Raw genomic sequence first — 17,074 nt, 5'->3', positions numbered from 1 at the left:
CTCTGTTAATTCTCAGAAAGGCATAGGAAGTGCAACCCTTCCCTGCATTTCTACCAGTGGCAGACATTTTCAGACTATTTACTCAGCTACAAGTTGGAGAAGGCATTGTTCTGCCTCTCCACCCACGAAAAAGCTCAGCACTCGCATAAGTTGTCAAAGGGCGTCAGCTACTACAAGTGCTAGGCAAAGGAAACTTTCAGAAGCAGACTTTCACAAAGAGCAGCTGCTGTCACCAGACCGAGGAGAGAACATTTCAGTCTGCAATTCAAGATGGCAGCTACACTTATAGGTCTTCCTCCAGTTAGACAGACCAGTCGCCCCACCATGAGAATGCCCAGACCTGTTAATGGACTGCTGCAGTCAGTAAGGGTACAGCCATTCAAGCCTAGTCCTATATAAAAGACCAATCTGAGCACCACAGGGGAAAGACGATTTGTAGCTGCAGAGGTTGGAGATATTGAAGGATAATTAGGGGAGGAAAGAGGGGAAAACAGAAAAAGCTGGGTCAGTAGGAAGGAGGCTATGGAGATTGTCAGAGAAGAGGAGAGGATGTTAGAGGAGTTAGAGAATAAGAAGGTAGTGAATAATGAAGAGTAAGTAGTGGGAGTCGTTGAAGTGAAGGATATATGTTGTCATGACACCTAAGTATGGATGATTCAAAGTGGGTTGGCTCTCAACAAAGACAGAACTGAGCTTATGTTGGTTGGTTCATCTAAGAAAATTCAAAATTTAGGACCATTGTACAAAAGCTTCTCCATCACAGATTGTAAAATCGAGCTGCAGAGTAAAGTTAAAACTCTGGGTATAATTCTAGACCAGGACCTTAACATGAGGACACAGATTAGCGGGCTGGTCTCTGCTTCCTCCTACTACATCAAACTTCTTGCTTCACTCCGACCTTTCATTTCACAAGGGAATGCAGAGAGAATTGCACATGCAATTATCTGTTCCAAACTCGACTATTGCTGCAGCCTGCTTATTGGCAGTTCACAAACAGACTGTGATTGCCTGCAGGTGATACAGAAGAGTGTGGTTACGGTAGTTTCTGGATTTAATTGGAGAGAACATCTTTCCGACGCCAGGCAACATTTGCACTGGCTTCCGGTGAGGGCCAGAATTCAGTTCCGACTACTTTTGGTTACTCAAAAATGTCGCCTTGCACTTATGCCCTCCTATTTACCGGAACGACTAGCTAAAAAGCACAACTTGAGAGCCTTTTAAGATCCAATAATACCAATTAATTTAAAATTCCCCACTGTAAAACTACCAAATCCCTCACGGGCTCCTTTGTGAATGCGGCCCCTAGACCCTTGAATGCTCTTTCTGGCTGACCTCAGGGAACTAAAGTCAGTCAAAATCTTTAAAAAGAAATTGAAAACACTTCTCTTCTACTAAAATTGATCTCCTGGTTAGGATTTATAATGCAACAATGTATATATAACTCTTTCTTGGTGGCGTTATTGTTGTTGTGATTATCTGTGTTGTTACTGTCGGCGCCCATAAGCCTTAGGGTCATTGGAGCACGGTATAAATATATTAACCTAACATAACTCTGCAGTTCTGGAGCCCAGCCCCCTGATGTATGATACTGTTACACTGCCTGTGTCTGCTTTTGCCAAGTCCTACTTTGAAAGAGAAATTAGGCCCTGAAACCCAGGAGAAGGGAACTCTCATGAGATGAGAAGGAGAAGCTGAGGTATTTGCCGCGGAGACAAAAATGACACGTGCAGTGTGAATTTCAGAGAAGGATGAAACACAGGAAATGGTTCCTGAGCTGAGCAGTTTAAACTAGCCTTTTTTCATTTGAGACGCAGCAAATGTGGCATGAAACTCAGATGAAACCAAGAAATGTTTGCTATGAACCCCAGAGACTTTTGTTTGAATTGCATTGTTGAGGACAACAGTCTAAAGCACTCAACCACCAGACATCTTTAATGAAGCATCTGGAAAGTGTATGTAGTGGGAAGCCATCCTATGTAATGGATGTTACTTATAGTGTAATTGTGGGAATCAGAGAATCTGACGCAGCATTCAACTCATGCCAAGCCTTCCGTGATGGGTCACTCCTCCTCCTGAGTGTACACGGTCCTCGGGACCAGGCACACCTTTCACAAACCTGGCATCTGCAAGACCTCCTCGGTAGTGCACACAATCAATCAGAGATAAAATGCAAACACAGGTCAGAGAGACTGTAGAGCCAACCAGAGATGCAACACAATGAATCGCAGGTCTGTAGGTCACCTGCCTGGTTCTCAAACCAACAATCATCCATTCAGTGCTCCCATTTGAGTCAAGGCAGTGCTGTTTTATCAGCCCACAATGATTTGTTCACAGGAAAGGAAAGAGTAATTCCTAAAATGGACCTACTCATGGAGCTCCCATCAGGGTTCTCCAGAGTCTGGTCCCAAATGCTGTTGCTGATATTTGAACCCATTAACAAAATTGCTGATGCTGTCTCTACATTGACCATTCAGGGAATCTAGTGGTGTTACTATTGGACTTTGTAGAGAATGCCTTCCATGTGAACAGAGGTGATTGCTTTGCCTGTGTCCACTGTGAGAGCATCTGATTCATGAATGATCAGACTGAACCCATAAACCCAGGAAGTAGATTTTCCAGGATGGAGATCACTAGAGCGTGTCACTGATGGACTGATGGATTTGCTGCCAGAAGACATGGATATCATCTCAGGATCACATTTTCCACAGAGCATCACAGTCCGGCTTTGGCCTTACACTGTTGGCTTCAAGATGAAAAGGTTTTGTTGGGATTGTCAGGTTTCAAACCCACAAGGGAAGCTGTGCATCTCATTCCCCGTCTGATCTACTACCGAATCCGAGTTTGTCCAACACGTTGTTTCACTGGGATCTGCAACTCACAGAACCCTTGGAGAAACCCTGAACTCGGATATCAGATTTCATTAGCAATGGTAGATTACCAACTTTCAGAGACCTGGAGAGTCCTGTTCCAGCTAAACCTGAAAGCATTGCAAGGGCAGAGCTAGATCATGTGACACACCGTAATCCCAGAGGGCTGAGAAGGAAGCCACCATTATTACCTCCAGGCCACAATAGAGCACTACCTTCTGGGGAATATATGAGGAACTAGTGGGAGAAGAGTATTTGAAAGGCTAGGAGTGTTGGAAGCCCCTACTTCGAGTTGAAGAGAGAGAGATCACAACATTTGGAGAGAAAAAAGCGCAGTTTGGTGAGTCAGAGAACACTAGAAGTTGGGGAGGTAGAGAGAGAGAGACCTCAGAGGTTTGGGATAGGCAGCTCGTTTTGAACGACAGCCAGGACTAAGGACCGGGAGGTGACAAAGAGAAACAGAGTGGCTCGAACTGTCCATAGTGCAAGTCATGAAGGGCCACCTCAACGGGCTAGTGTGGGTACGTGTCCTCTGTGTGACGATGTGCTCTGCTAATCATCAATCTTTCACATTGCAGTTAATAAATGGTGACATTGATAACAGTCGTGCTGTCCTCTTGCTCAGCGAGTATCTAACTTAATTACTGTGAGCCATATAGGGAAATCGTATGCTGTGCACAGGCCAAAGTCACAAACTGCTGAAAGTTGAAATTGTCACAGATAGTTTCATCCAATTTCACATTTGTACATTATAAAAAAACGTTCAGCTGTTTTGCATGTTCATTCCTTTCCTAAGTCCCCTCACTGCCACATCCAGAGACACAAGGGGCTTAGGAATATGCACTAATATCATACAGATGTTTATCGTCAACTCCCGCAATGTCATTACTAAAAGGTACGTTCCACGGAATGTCTGCTAAGACACAATGGGCCTCATTACACGGACGGCGGTAAGGGTTAACGGTCACCGTTAATGGCAACGGTGACCGTTAACCCTTACCGGCGCACTACGAGGTCCCTTTGCGGATTGGAGGATTTAACGCCTGCTTCTTGCAGGCGTTAAAATCCAACCCGCTAAGGGACCTCGGAGCTAATTACGGCACCGCAAAATTGCGGTGGCGTAATTAGCGCCTTCCCCATTCCCATAGAGCCCTATGGGGCAGAAATGGGAATGGGGAAGGGCAATGGCGGAAAGGGGATTTACCGCCCCTCCAACCTTGGAATGGGGCGGTAAATCCCCTTTCCGCCAAGGCGGTGCCGGTATTTTACCGGCATGAGCCATGGCGCTAATAGCGCCATGGCTCACCGCCTACCGTGTATATCACGGTTGGCAATGGGGTTAATTTGAATTGAAAAACTCCCAGGGTTAAAATGAATTGTTACTTCCATCCTTCATTCATTTCTGGTTACAAAGTCCTAGCACCCTACTGATTGGATACTATTTAAATATAAATGTTAATAGATATGCCGTCAAAGAAAAATATTTTGGTAGGAAGAGTGACCAATTCCAAATGTATTGAAATTAAGGTACTGCACGTTCTGCAGTCTCAATCGTTCTCTAGAAAAGGTATCAGCTGAGAAAGGTTACCCACTCCGGAAATGATAGTGAATGTTCTTGGTCCCTCTCAGGAAACCCATCAAGTGACATTTGCTGAGCACACCCACAAGTGAAGAGGCCATCTGGGACCATACATTGTCCTTGACTCTGGCTTGGCAGAGGGTGATTAGGCAAGGGAAGGTATTTGCAGTTCATGGCCATTTGTTCCCAAGAAAGCAGTTCATGGGCGAAGCTGGCAGCCCCAGAGCTCTGATTCAGGGAAGACTCTTGCCACCATCTTATATTTTCCATTCAAGATTTGCTCTGCTTTGCAGAAAATCCACTGAGAGTGAATGTCTCTGAGAATTGCTGCTAACAGTTTTGGGCATTTCTATAGGATTTAATCCCCATAGACCCTAGCAGCAGTGTATGCCCCTATAAATGGAGTCCCCCCCACCCCATTTGGTGAGCATTAGCTTTTCATAAAAGGTGAAGACACATAATACATGGAGGACGAGAGACCCTTCCCTTATAATCTGTATGGATTGTAAAGGTAATTACTGGAAGAGCACGGAACTTGACTGTGTGGAACCTAACTGTACCGAGAACCTTTTTACCATGATGTTTAGGTGCCCAGAGTGGGAGATTTTGTCTGTTGGCAACTCACCATTCTTCTCATTGTGAGGGAAGTGCAAATGGGGTATCCATCTCTGAAGAGCCCTCTTTAAAGATCACCATTATTTTTTACATCCATGGGCATTATCTCTGACACTTTTACGGCTGAGATGACCTCAAGAAGTATTAAAGCCTGTTTTAAGAAATCAAGCCACCCAATGCTTCACACACCTCACTGCCTTCTGTGCTTGAGCCACACTTGATGAATCTGCCCTGAGAGCCAGTTCAGTTGTCCTGTTTAAAGACATTGCTTTTTCCGAACCACTTAACATATGGAGACACCCAGCTCAATCTTCCATGTCTTCTACACAGAGAAGCACCAATGAGACCTGTGTGATGCTGTTGGTCATTCTGAACAGACTAAGGTAGTCACTTGGTGGAGTAGGCATCCTTTCCAGAGCAGCCCAGGCACTCCTACCCTTTGTTTTTTTTAACTTGGGAGTTAGAGAGTGGTATGCCTCTTTTCCCAGCCTTAACTATGGCATTGATAATAACCAATGTAACCATTGTGTGATTTTCCCTTTGTATATCTTTGTATCTATTCTTTCCCCCCTGTAGTATATTCTATAGAGTGTACAGCCTGTTACCTATAGCTACATTTAGGGCCTCATTACACGGTAGGTGGTAAGGGTTCACCGGTACCGGTATTTTACCGGTACCGGTAAACCCTTACCGCCTTACTACGAGGTCCCTTTGCGGGTTGGAGAATTTAACGCCTGCTTTTTGCAGGCGTTAAAAACCAACCCGCAAAGGGACCAGGGAGCTAATTACAGTACCGCAATTTGCGGTGTCGTAATTAGAACCTTCCCCATTCCCATTATGCCCTATGGGGCAAAGATGGGAATGGGGAAGGGCAATGGCGGAAGGGGGAATTACCGCCCCATCAACCTTGGAATAGGGCGGTAATTCCCCTTTCCATCAAGGTGGTGCCAGTATTTTACTGGCATGGACCAAGGTGCTAGTAGCACCTTGGTCCACCGCCGTCCGTGTAATGAGGCCCTTAGTCTGCATTATATGTGTATTTTCCTTGCAGGGGAGGCTTTTAGCGTTTCTAATTATTATTTGTCTTTAAGTAAAGTGCATGTTTGTATGAACCTTGTTTTTGGAATTTACCACACTAATATGGTTTGGATTATTTGGCTGCTGTCTCACTTGTATGGATGTTAAAGCACCATTTTGCAGGCTCATGCCTGCTACAGTTATAGTGGTGGAGGTGGAGGAGGCTCGCACTTGTACCTGTTCTATCTTTATAATTGAAATGCTCGTGTGCCTTGGAGTGGTGCATGTTTGGGCATAACACTCACCCCCCCGCTCCTGTATTTATTCTGGCCAGAACAAGATTCTGTAACAAGTACATTGTATGTAATGATGTGAGTCAGGTATAGACAATTAATTGGTACTGATGGTGCAATGTGGTCTGCTGATGGTGTCTCTAGCATTCATTTTTTCATAATAGGAAAGTAATGAACAGTAGGATGCATGACTCCAAATGTTTCATGTTACATTAAATACTTCCCGTATATCATTGTGTTTAGTAACCACACAGTTGTCCTGCCCGAGAAAACACAAGGGGCCTCATTACGACCCAGGCGGTAAATTACCGCCTGGGTCGTACCCTTACCACCATGGTGTAAACTACATTTACACCATGGTGGATGGCGGATTTACCGCCCCATTCCAAGGTTAGTGGGGCGGTAAATCCCCATTTCCCATTTTACCCTTCCCCATTCCCATTTTTGCCCCATAGGGCATAATGGGAGTGGCGAAGGCGCTAATTACGCCACCGTAAATTACGGTGGCGTAATTAGCACCATGGTCCCTTGGCGCCATGGCTTTTAACGCCTGCAAAAAGCAGGCGTTAAACTCACCATGGCACAAAGGGACCTCGGAATCAGGCGTTAAGGGTCGGTGCTGTTTACGGCGCCGTTAACCCCTTGATGCCTGATTCGTAATGAGGCCCAATGATTGCAAATACAAAGGCCCTCATTCCAACCCAGGTGGTAAATTCCCTACTTTACCACCATGGTGTAAACTGCGTTTACACCATGGTGGATGGCGGATTTACCGCCCCATTCCAAGGTGAGTGGGGCGGTAAATCCCCAATCCCCATTTACCCTTCCCCATTCCCATTTTTGCCCCATAAGGCATAATGGGAGTGGGGTAGGTGCTAATTACGGCACCGTAAATTACGGTGCCGTAATTAGCGCCAAGGACGCTTAGTGCCTTGGTACTTAACGCCTGCTAAAAGCAGGCGTTGAGGTGGAAATCAGGCGTTAAGGGTTAACGGCGCCGACGGCGCCGTTAAACCCTTAACGCCTGCGTTGGAATGAGGGCCAAAGTCAGTACACAGTGTAAACTGTTGCGCCATGCGTCTGTGATATGCAGTTGATGCTTTCATCACTGCTTTCACGGTCAGAATTAGAATTCATAATCACATATATCACCATGATGCCAGTGATGGAACAAAAGACCTTGTGTCACTGAGCTTCCAACAGACTTAAAGCATCATTAAAAGTATGGCCGTATAGGACAAAATGGCAATAATGCAGTGGTAACTCTCGTACCACTGCATTACCGCTACATTACTGCTCTGCCGTACTATAACTTTGGTGGTGATGCGAATGAAAAAACTCCAGCAACATGCTGGAAGTAATTCCGCTGCGTTATCACCAAACAGCAGACAAATCGTTGGAATTACTGTGGATGGTAATTCTGCCGAAATCCCCATTAATGGGGACTAACGCTACCAACCCACCACTTGTAATGGATTTACCACCAGAATGCCTCCAAACTTGTAATGAGGCCCTTAGTTCTCTTTTCATAATCTCACACACTGTTCATTTTGTGGTTTGGTCCCAGGCATGCAATCCCTCTTCCTATCAAACCTTTATTAACAGGATACAACTACACTTAATCCATTAGGGCCCGATCGTTTCCTACAATGACACACCCAACTCACAAGTGTCTAAAACTCTGACTTCCCACCCTGCGTGACCATCCTCGCTTTCCCTACTCATGTACCCCAAGAACAATGTAAATCCAATCGCAATACCCTCACAATGACTACAATACACTGATTCACTTATGAAATTGCCATCCCTTCCATATATATAAAATGCTTTGAAATTAGAATTGCTCAGATACTTGCCATACACATTTTCAATCTGAGGAGATACCTTCAGCATTAGGATACACTTCCCCAACATAGCCAACCTCCAGAGATTGAACAGTGCAAGACCCTGGAGACAAATATTATTGTTATATGTCCCCATGATCTGGAATTAGATTACCCTGGTTATCCAGCTGACTCCATCACATTTTCAATTCTAAAAGGATTTTAAGGGTCAGCTCTTTCTTTGTCTACTATAGCAATTCATGAAACCACTCCTGAGACATCCACAGCCGATCCCTGGCTCCTTGTTATCTCTAATCCTCTTCCCTCCTATCTACCCATCCCTCTTAACCTACAACTTGCAACGTATCTGATGTACCTCCTATCACAAGGTTCCACCTGGGATGAAGACGGTTTCCAAGGTCAGATTTTGAAGATTACTAGCTTTTATTTAGGGTCTGTTAAAAAGTTGAACATACTCAAATAACACGTGGTTATTACTTAGCAAAGTACTTGTATGGGCGTTTTTCTCATTAATAGTCTTAGGTCCATCCCTCTTGAGGAACCTCAACTTGTACTCTAATAATTGTTAAGTGCTCTTATATAAAACCTTACTTTCATGTGTGTTAGCTTCACTGTAAATACATCTTTAAGAAAAGAGGGTGGGAAAGCTGTCAGTGGGATATCATGCAAAGCAGATGCAACCTGTGATGTTGATGAGTTCAGGTTGGAATTCCCCGATGCCTGAGTGCCCTCCTGCTTTCAATATCTTGTAGACAACATACTTCATGAAAGTACAGGAGGCCACCTGTGTAGGAATGAGGCAGCCTCCATGATGGTGTAGGAGGTCACCCATGTAGTAATGTACACATGCGCATGGAGGTGATGTAATTTACTGTGGTTTTATAAAACACTCATCTTCCATGTAGGTTGTCCCGGCGACGGTGGGTCTGTAAGGAAAGAGGGAGTCAGAGCTGTTAGATGGAAAGCAAGAGCGGCAGATGAAAAACATGAAAAACATGTGCTGTTGATGGGTGTAGGTCAGACATACCAAAGACCTAAGTGCAATTTTCTTACAAATGGTTTAGCAGAGACACATATGTTATTTGAAGGGGAGAGACTAAGATCTGATAGACTACAGACCTTTGGGTCTCAAGAGAATAGTTTAATATGAAATTGATTAGTGTAGATGTTGTAATGGCTAGGTCTGTGGTGGCCCTCTGTGGGGAATATGTGTAAGAATGCTGTAGGATATTTTTGAGGACAGTCAGTCAAAGGGAAGACGCTAGTAGGCCTTATGAGGCAGAGCAACCTGATGTCCCCCCTGCACTGCTACCACTGCCCTCTTGCAGACACTTTCTATTTTATGTTGTCACATTTCCACTGTCAATCATTCTCTTTCTCGCTCTCCCATCCTTCTCTTTCACACTCTGACTATATATCAAATAGGTACATTGTATCCCATGTTTAACAAGAATATGAAAATTGACAATATCTCTACCGCAGGGTGTGGATAACTAAGTCCTCACATGTCTCAGTTCAACACTCCCAAGAGGCTTATCACACCCCTCTGAGAAGTGAGGGCTTTTGCTTTTGGTGACCCAAACCCTTCTCTTTCTCGGACTAGGCTAGATACAGGCATTGCACAGTCCACTACCCCATTTCTCGTTCTATTTTACTCTTGTCACGAGGTGGAATAGTGAACATAGGTGTCAAGGAGAGCTAGCTAGAGAGGATTCCCTCTGGTATGTCTGGACATCTCACTCTAAGCTCACAATTAACTCCCTGTTCTAAGCTTTAACCTCCTCCCGTCATCATGTCCAGCCTAATCCCAACTGGATCGGCAGAACCTGCCTTTTCTCAAGAGTGTTGACTGTCAATCTCTTCTTAATTGCTTTCCTTGCTACCTATGTCTTCTGGAATTACTTCACTTGCTTCTACTGATGTTACACCCTCTGTTCATCAACAATACCTGTAATACCAATGTAACGTCCTCCTATTCCTCAGTCTCTTCACTATCTGTCTATCCCCCATTCTACCACTTCTGTGTCACTGCCAGTCTCTGATGTCTTCCTTCACCCTAGGTGTGATCTCCATCTCCTTTACCCAGGATCCTAGCTACAATATTTTCTTTAACTTCCACCTACCTGGCCTGATGTTATCTTCTTCTCATGAAAATGTCCTCCTGATGTTACCACTTTCTACTCTACTGCCTTAATGTTCACTGCCTACTCCTCCACTCTCTCCCTCAATCGTTATGTCCTTTTCTCCAGTTACCACCTCCTCAAATCTACTCTCACTGTGCAATGTTATGTTATCTTGCATCTGTATAGTGCCTCCTGCCATAGTGTAGTGAAGGCACTGAGGTAGGAATACGATAAAGCATTCAGAAGTGGTAGAGGGGAGAAAGGTCAGGTAGATATTTGGGATGGAGTCAGAGATCACCTCCTCCTTCCTTTACTTGACTCCCTACACCTTCAGTTAATTTTCAACCTCTGATTGTATCACCTCCTTCTTGACTATCGTAGCTCTTACCACCTCTGCACTACACCACCATCTCTCCTGCCTCTGATTCTACCAACACTCTGAAGACTCCATGCTTCACCAAGCACACGCCTCGTTCGAATACAATGCACACTGACTGACTGGAACTGAGTGTTTTATAATGTGCCCCCCTTCATGGGTGGATCTCCTAAAGAGGGTATTAACCTATGGATGGTTATTTATTCAGTGAGGGATCTAATTGGCTGTCCTCCCTGGGTTAACCTGTGGGCATTTTAGGTTCAAGAGGCTTCACCAAGTCTATACCTGGCCTCATTTTAGAGTTTACTCTTTCTCCCCTCACCTTCCAGAGGTTCCTGTGCTGTAATGATCTCTTTACAGCATGTGTGTTACTGGTTAAGGCACACTAGGTAAGCTTGGGGGATACTTTGTTTCATTGAGAGCGTGGGAAATTAGCAATTTCTTATTTATGTGGGAAAATGCGTGCTGGCAAACTATGAATCTGAAACACTCCTCCCTGAACTGTGTTCTCAGCATTTAGGAAATCCCAAACTTGCAACAGTCTATTCTTGGTTCTACAGAGTTCACCAATGGTCCCATGATCTCAAGGAAAAGAGATTGTAGATGTGCCGGGCAAGATTATACCGATAACTAAGCACTTCCTAACTTTGATGATTGCAATGAAGGTTTCTTCCTTAAAGGCAACGCTTGTTTTTCCAATGTCATAGTTTGGGTCTGTTTTGGGTGAGCTTCAATCTCTCTCAGATGGGGATGGGTGTCCTAGGATAAGCCCTGAAGGGTTTAAAAAAGGACTTTGGGTAGACACATAGCTGTCAGGACTAGGCTGTCCGTATGGGCCAATGGAGAAGAGACAGTCAATCCTCTGAGCACTAGCAGGAGACATGGCAATATGACTGTCTCCTTACATGTGACAGGGAACAAGGTGGGGTGACTTTGGTGTCTGATATCCCCTGCCCCTGCAACAAGGCCCCAGTGCCTGTCGGTTAGGTCACACTCTAGAAATACACTAAATGCATTAATAACAAGGCAGGGAACTTTCTTGCACAACTTAATTTACCATTCCTCTCTCTCCTCATGTAACTTCTAGGCCCTTAACCCACAAATAAATTGTATAACATTCCAGTGCTGCATGAAGCTTATCTGGCAAAACCTGCTTTGGAAAAACAGCTGCCCCCTCCTATCCATGCTCGTGGCATATGTGCATTACACTCCATGTCACACAGTGTGGGTTTGGTGAGTTCCTTGATCTCAGATCATAATGACAAATCATTCCTGATTTTCTTGCTGCGGTGAAGTGGCTGAAATCCTGGGGTCACAGATCCATTTGTGCACAAGGAAGGCACTGATAACAATGATAGGGATGAATGTGGGTCAGACTCTTTCCTGTGATCAAAGCAGATGGCTGAGAATGAACCCCAGAGAGGTAATGTCATGACTGAAGTCAGCTGTAGGTCTCTTGCACAAGAGTAGCACAAACACCTATCACTCAAATGTTTTGGAGTTCACACTTAAATGTACACAAGACATAGGAAAGAGGGTTAGGGTGTTAGGGAGAGTGATCATGTTTATGTGTCATTCCCTCTCCTAGTGAAACCCCCAGCACCTTTTGATGGATTTATGGGCCTTTTTCTTTCTGTCCTGAATGAGTGGAGCCTTTTTACACTCATTCATTCCTGTTTGCTTGTTTGTTTTTGGAACTCTGTTCTATGTGTTTTATCTTATTTTGGAGTCTACTTTCCTCCATATTTCTTTTAAGGCATCTGTATTTTAGTTTTGCATCACACAGTTCCTTATGGGCCGTAATGCTGGGAACCCTTTGATTTTTCCTTTGAGATTCTTTCTGTATCCTTGAGTAACAACAGTTCTTAAGGATAGAGGGATATTTTGTATCCCTCCTAAAACTTTATACTATGAGAGATTGGCACACACCCCCTTAAGAGGAGTGACAAGGGGATGGATACCTAGTATCCCCCTTCTTTCTGCTCTTGTGACTTTTTAGTCACATTGACAGCACTCTAGATTTGGCTGGTGGCAGTGGACATGTTCTACCAGCTATTGTGTTATTGTTTACCGCAGATTGTGTTTACAGTCTTGGTTGTGCATAATAGAGTCACAAAAGTACTAACTTTGTGGCTCCTTTCTTTTTTTGCCATTGCTAGCATGGTTGTTCTTTGTTAGTCCTATTTTTCCCATTCTGGGAGGGGCAGGTCTGTGTGTGTGTTTTGCCTTTGGCCACCTTCCCCTTTCTGTAAACTGCTGAGAGAGATTGCCGATGAGTGTGTGCTGAAACTGAATACAAGCTGAGGTTCCTGAGGAGAAAGGCAAGTCGACCACTGGAAACAGAAGATATTGAAGCAGAGGACCAGAGACGCATGCAGACCCCACTGTGAAGTGACCACTGTTGTCCTGACCCCATTTTCTATTAGATGGAGGAACTCTGAAGAGGACAACTCCTTCCCTTTTGCTAAAAGAACCAACTAGCCCTGAGGTGAATTACAATCTGAGCCATTTCCAAAGGTCCTGTACCTCTCCAGAGTTGCAGACTACAAATCCCAGGAGACCTTCGACCCAATTGCAGTGCATCACCTTTGAACGGCTGAATCCATGAAGTCGTTGCTGGGCTACAGGTGAACATCCAGAGACAGAATCCGACTCATCCAGGACTCCAGGAATCAAAGAAGATTGACCAGTCTAATTGTGTCCTTTGTTGGTGCTGCAGGAAATGTGGAGACTGACCAGAGAAAGTGAAAAAACCTGTGGCCAGAGGTCCTCCTTTGAAACTGCTGCTGAGACATCCCGTTCATTGTCATGCCTTTTGTCACCAGACCAAGGAATCCATAGACAGGCTTGATTGCTACTGCAGAGAAGAGAATTGAGTCATAAACGTTTCTGTGGGTACTGTGGGTGAAAAGGTATTGTTTACCTTAAACCGAGAAGTCGCTCCAGAGCATTGAGACCAGCTCTGAGCCTGACCCGGAGGTAAATCTGTGGACTTTCTGCTCATTTTTGGACCCAAGATTTACTGCCAGGATACCACCCACTCGAGATGAGGCCCTTTATCTTATGTGGTTTTGCTAACCAAATACAATTACTGCGTAACTTTGTCTGTGCGCGAGTGCTTGATATAACCGATAGTACGGTAGAACTGTCATTAGTGTCAAACGCTGTAACAATTGTAACTGCAAGCAACTGCAAACTAAGCAGTGGCCTTTGAAAAGTATCAATAAGTTATCCTATGTGTATTGGTTTGATGATCTAAGTATTTAACCATGGGTTTTACCCCCAGTTCCAAGGACTTTTTTGGTGATTTTGGTATTTCACCATTCAATGCCTTCTAACGTTTTCTGTTTCATTAACCCCTTAAATGCCAAGGACGAGATATCCCGTCCTTGGCAACAGGGAGGTAATCCCTAGGACGAGATACCTCGCCCTTGGCACTTAAGAGGTTAAACCATCTCTGCTTCACTAAATAGGTTCAGTGTACTTACCTACATAGCCGTAGCAGGAATCATAGTCAAGACGGTTGTGATGTTGGGACAATGGGAAACTGTGGTGCTACTACCTTGTTAATCGCGCAAAGAACAATAACAAAACAGTAGGGTAATGCATTGTTACCTTTCTTATAACCAGGCAAAACTGGGCTATTGCATGTGCTACCAGACATTTCATCGATAACACCTTGATGCACTAAGTCAGAAACAATACTTTTAAGTGCTTGTTCACCTTCAACGGATACTTTATACTGTGGGATGCGTGGCAACGTAATACCAGACTTTAATACAGCTACAGCTCACTTTTTCCTCTTAAGAAAAGCCTGACTGCTCTGCCACTCTACCAGGCTTCCATGAGTAGTCCAGACTGATACTAAGAGTTGGGGACCTGTATAGCATTGGGATAGTTTTATGAAGTCTTATCTCAAATGGGCTTTAGGAAAACTCCCCTAACAGAGGGTATGTTGGTTGGATGGCAAACGGGGTGTTAAGGTAAGCGGATAGAGGATAGGGAGTGATGAGGGTATGGGTAGGGGAAGTTAGGTAAATGCTCCTCAACTCTGTTGTAGTGTGCTAGCACAATATTTGTCATAATAAAACTGTCACACTCACACACTGATCTAGTGTTAATCATTCAGTCACTCTGGCATTACTTTTGCATTATACGGTTATGCATTAATATTGCCCAGACCTACATTTGTATTGCATTTTCCTCCTGCATTCGTACTGATGACTTTCGCAATATTCGTTCATAAAAATATAACACACATAGATCCGTACAATCGTGCATATACAGTTCGTGATTAGCGTGGTTAATCTCCGATCAACGGAATTAAATGGCACTTCGTCTAGCGTATGAGTATGCAAAAATAGAGCACAAGTCGGGTAGATGCCAACATACACATTTAGAGTTCCACCTTACAGTAAACGTGTGGGGTCCCCTCCAGCTAGCGCTGCTCCACACATAAAACATAACACAACATTGTAAACGGGTGGGGTCTGACCCTCCTCAGACTGGCCTGTGACTCACTGTTCAAACCTCCCCAGTACTTATGTCAGCATTCTCAGGGGCTGGTGAAATGTCTTCCGGGCCATGGCCATGCAAGTGCACTCAAAAGTGGAGCAGCTGCAAGGATCTACGTCTGCTCCGGTGGCTGTGTCGAGCGCAAGTGGTGCGTCAGCATTCATTGCGTGCATGCATAGCTTTGCAGGCCATCAAAGAGGGTTTTAATGTAGTCCAAGCGCAAGGCATTACTGGGACCTGTAGTCTCATACATTCCTTATATCGCAGCGTGTGGCCGTGGTACATGGCAAGTCCTTCTGCGGCTGCCTTTTCTTCTGCGGCCTCTTTGGCCCGCAACTAGCATGGGAGCTAGACTGTGTCCTGCTGGGGCCCCAACAGGTAATGTCTGTCCACTTCTAAATATAATCTCCCATTGACTTACTCAAAGTTCAGTAAAACATATTCCCCATTAATGGGCCAGCATTTTCAGTTGATTCGAAATGGCCCCCAGAAATCTGTAGCATCCAATCCTTTACACTTAATTAAATACATGCTTTTTAAGGGGCAACATCATTTCAGAATGCATCGAGTCTAAAGACATGACATTGTATTTAATGGAAAGCAAACGTTGTCTTGCAATAACACAGTTCAATTCAAAATGCATCTTTATAATGTATAGATAATAGCTTGCTCATTCTTGCGACACTCATATAGAATCTGGTCTCTCTTTGTAGGTAACGCGGTAGCAGAGAAATAGGAGAAGCCTCGTAATCTCAAGGAACGGAAGTGCAGCTCTATTCCCCTGGATGTCAAACCAGACTCTGTACAACAATGCTTACAAATGAGACCCCAAGACTTTGTTCTTCTATAAATGATTGTGGAAGCAGAGAAAGAAAAAAAAAATCACCTTCTAATGACTTTATAAGTTCTTGATGTTGGATTTTTCGCTCTTACGAATCCGCGAATTTCACATAAAGAAGATTATGACTCTTCCATACAGTGGTTATAAAGTACACCTTGCATTTGCAAGAAGTGTATTCCTTTGAGCCGTTCAGAGAAGCACTCAGACAGGCTCCTGGACTGCGCCAGCCTGAAAATAATGATGTTTTTGATTTATGGTATAAAAAGCATTGGGACTGGTTAAAGATCTCTTTGGGGTTTGTGCAGCCAAAGAAGCAATGGCTGCGGTCAAGTTAAGGACAAACGAGTATCCCTGCCCATTATTCTTTTTGTATACTGTACCTGTTCTTCGCAATATCAACGTAAAGGAAGCGTGGCGTTGACCCAAAAGTCAAACCAACGTAGAGGACAATATCAACTGCACTGTATATTCACCATTGTGATTTAGTAAAGATTATTAACATAGTATAATGAGGATCTTCCCAAAAATGCATTATTTTTATGTTATCTTGTTTTCTGTGCATTTGTGTGTTTTCTCTATTACGTTTTTCTCATTACTTTGCTTTCACAAAAGCGGGCAAGTGTAACGAGTATGGGGTGAAACGGGAGTTGATTTCATTGGACACTGCTGGCCTCCACAAAAGTCTCACTGAAGATGAAATCCACAAATGATTAAATGTGTCCAAACAAGCTACAGATCCCTGTTGTCCTACCAGCTACAACCAGAATACACTACGGGACAAACTCACTGTCAATGTACCTTTGCACATGTCTTAATTATCCCCCTTCACTTCCTCTTAGTAGTAGGAGAGCACTGGCTGTTCAGGGTGGCAGCCATTAAAATAGGTCTTCCTTTCTAACGTCTGCAATCCATATTGTAATAGTGTATGCACTATATAGCGTGTGTATTTATTTCATTATTTATTTTGAGTTTTCTAACATGCTACATGCATTCAATGTCAGGTC

The 17,074-nt window shown here is 44.1% G+C and overlaps 1 protein-coding gene across 3 annotated transcripts in view; it reads left to right on the top strand.

Moving 5' to 3' along the window:
- Positions 1–16,615, top strand: part of TAFA4 (TAFA chemokine like family member 4) — a 1,365,502-nt gene extending 1,348,887 nt beyond the window's left edge. For all 3 annotated transcript variants that reach the window (XM_069643795.1, XM_069643793.1, XM_069643796.1), the window contains one exon: positions 15,943–16,615. In XM_069643795.1, coding sequence (XP_069499896.1) covers positions 15,943–15,954 — 12 coding nt within the window. In that variant the 3' untranslated portion in view covers positions 15,955–16,615. The remainder of the gene's footprint in view (positions 1–15,942) is intronic.
- The last annotated feature ends 459 nt before the right edge of the window (positions 16,616–17,074 follow it).

This window comes from Ambystoma mexicanum, chromosome 2p (assembly GCF_040938575.1).
Source record: "Ambystoma mexicanum isolate Mex_15411 chromosome 2p, UKY_AmexF1_1, whole genome shotgun sequence".
Lineage (NCBI taxonomy): Eukaryota > Metazoa > Chordata > Amphibia > Caudata > Ambystomatidae > Ambystoma > Ambystoma mexicanum.
The sequence above is the reverse complement of the archived record's forward strand: the minus strand, read 5'-3'. Positions and strand labels throughout refer to the sequence as shown.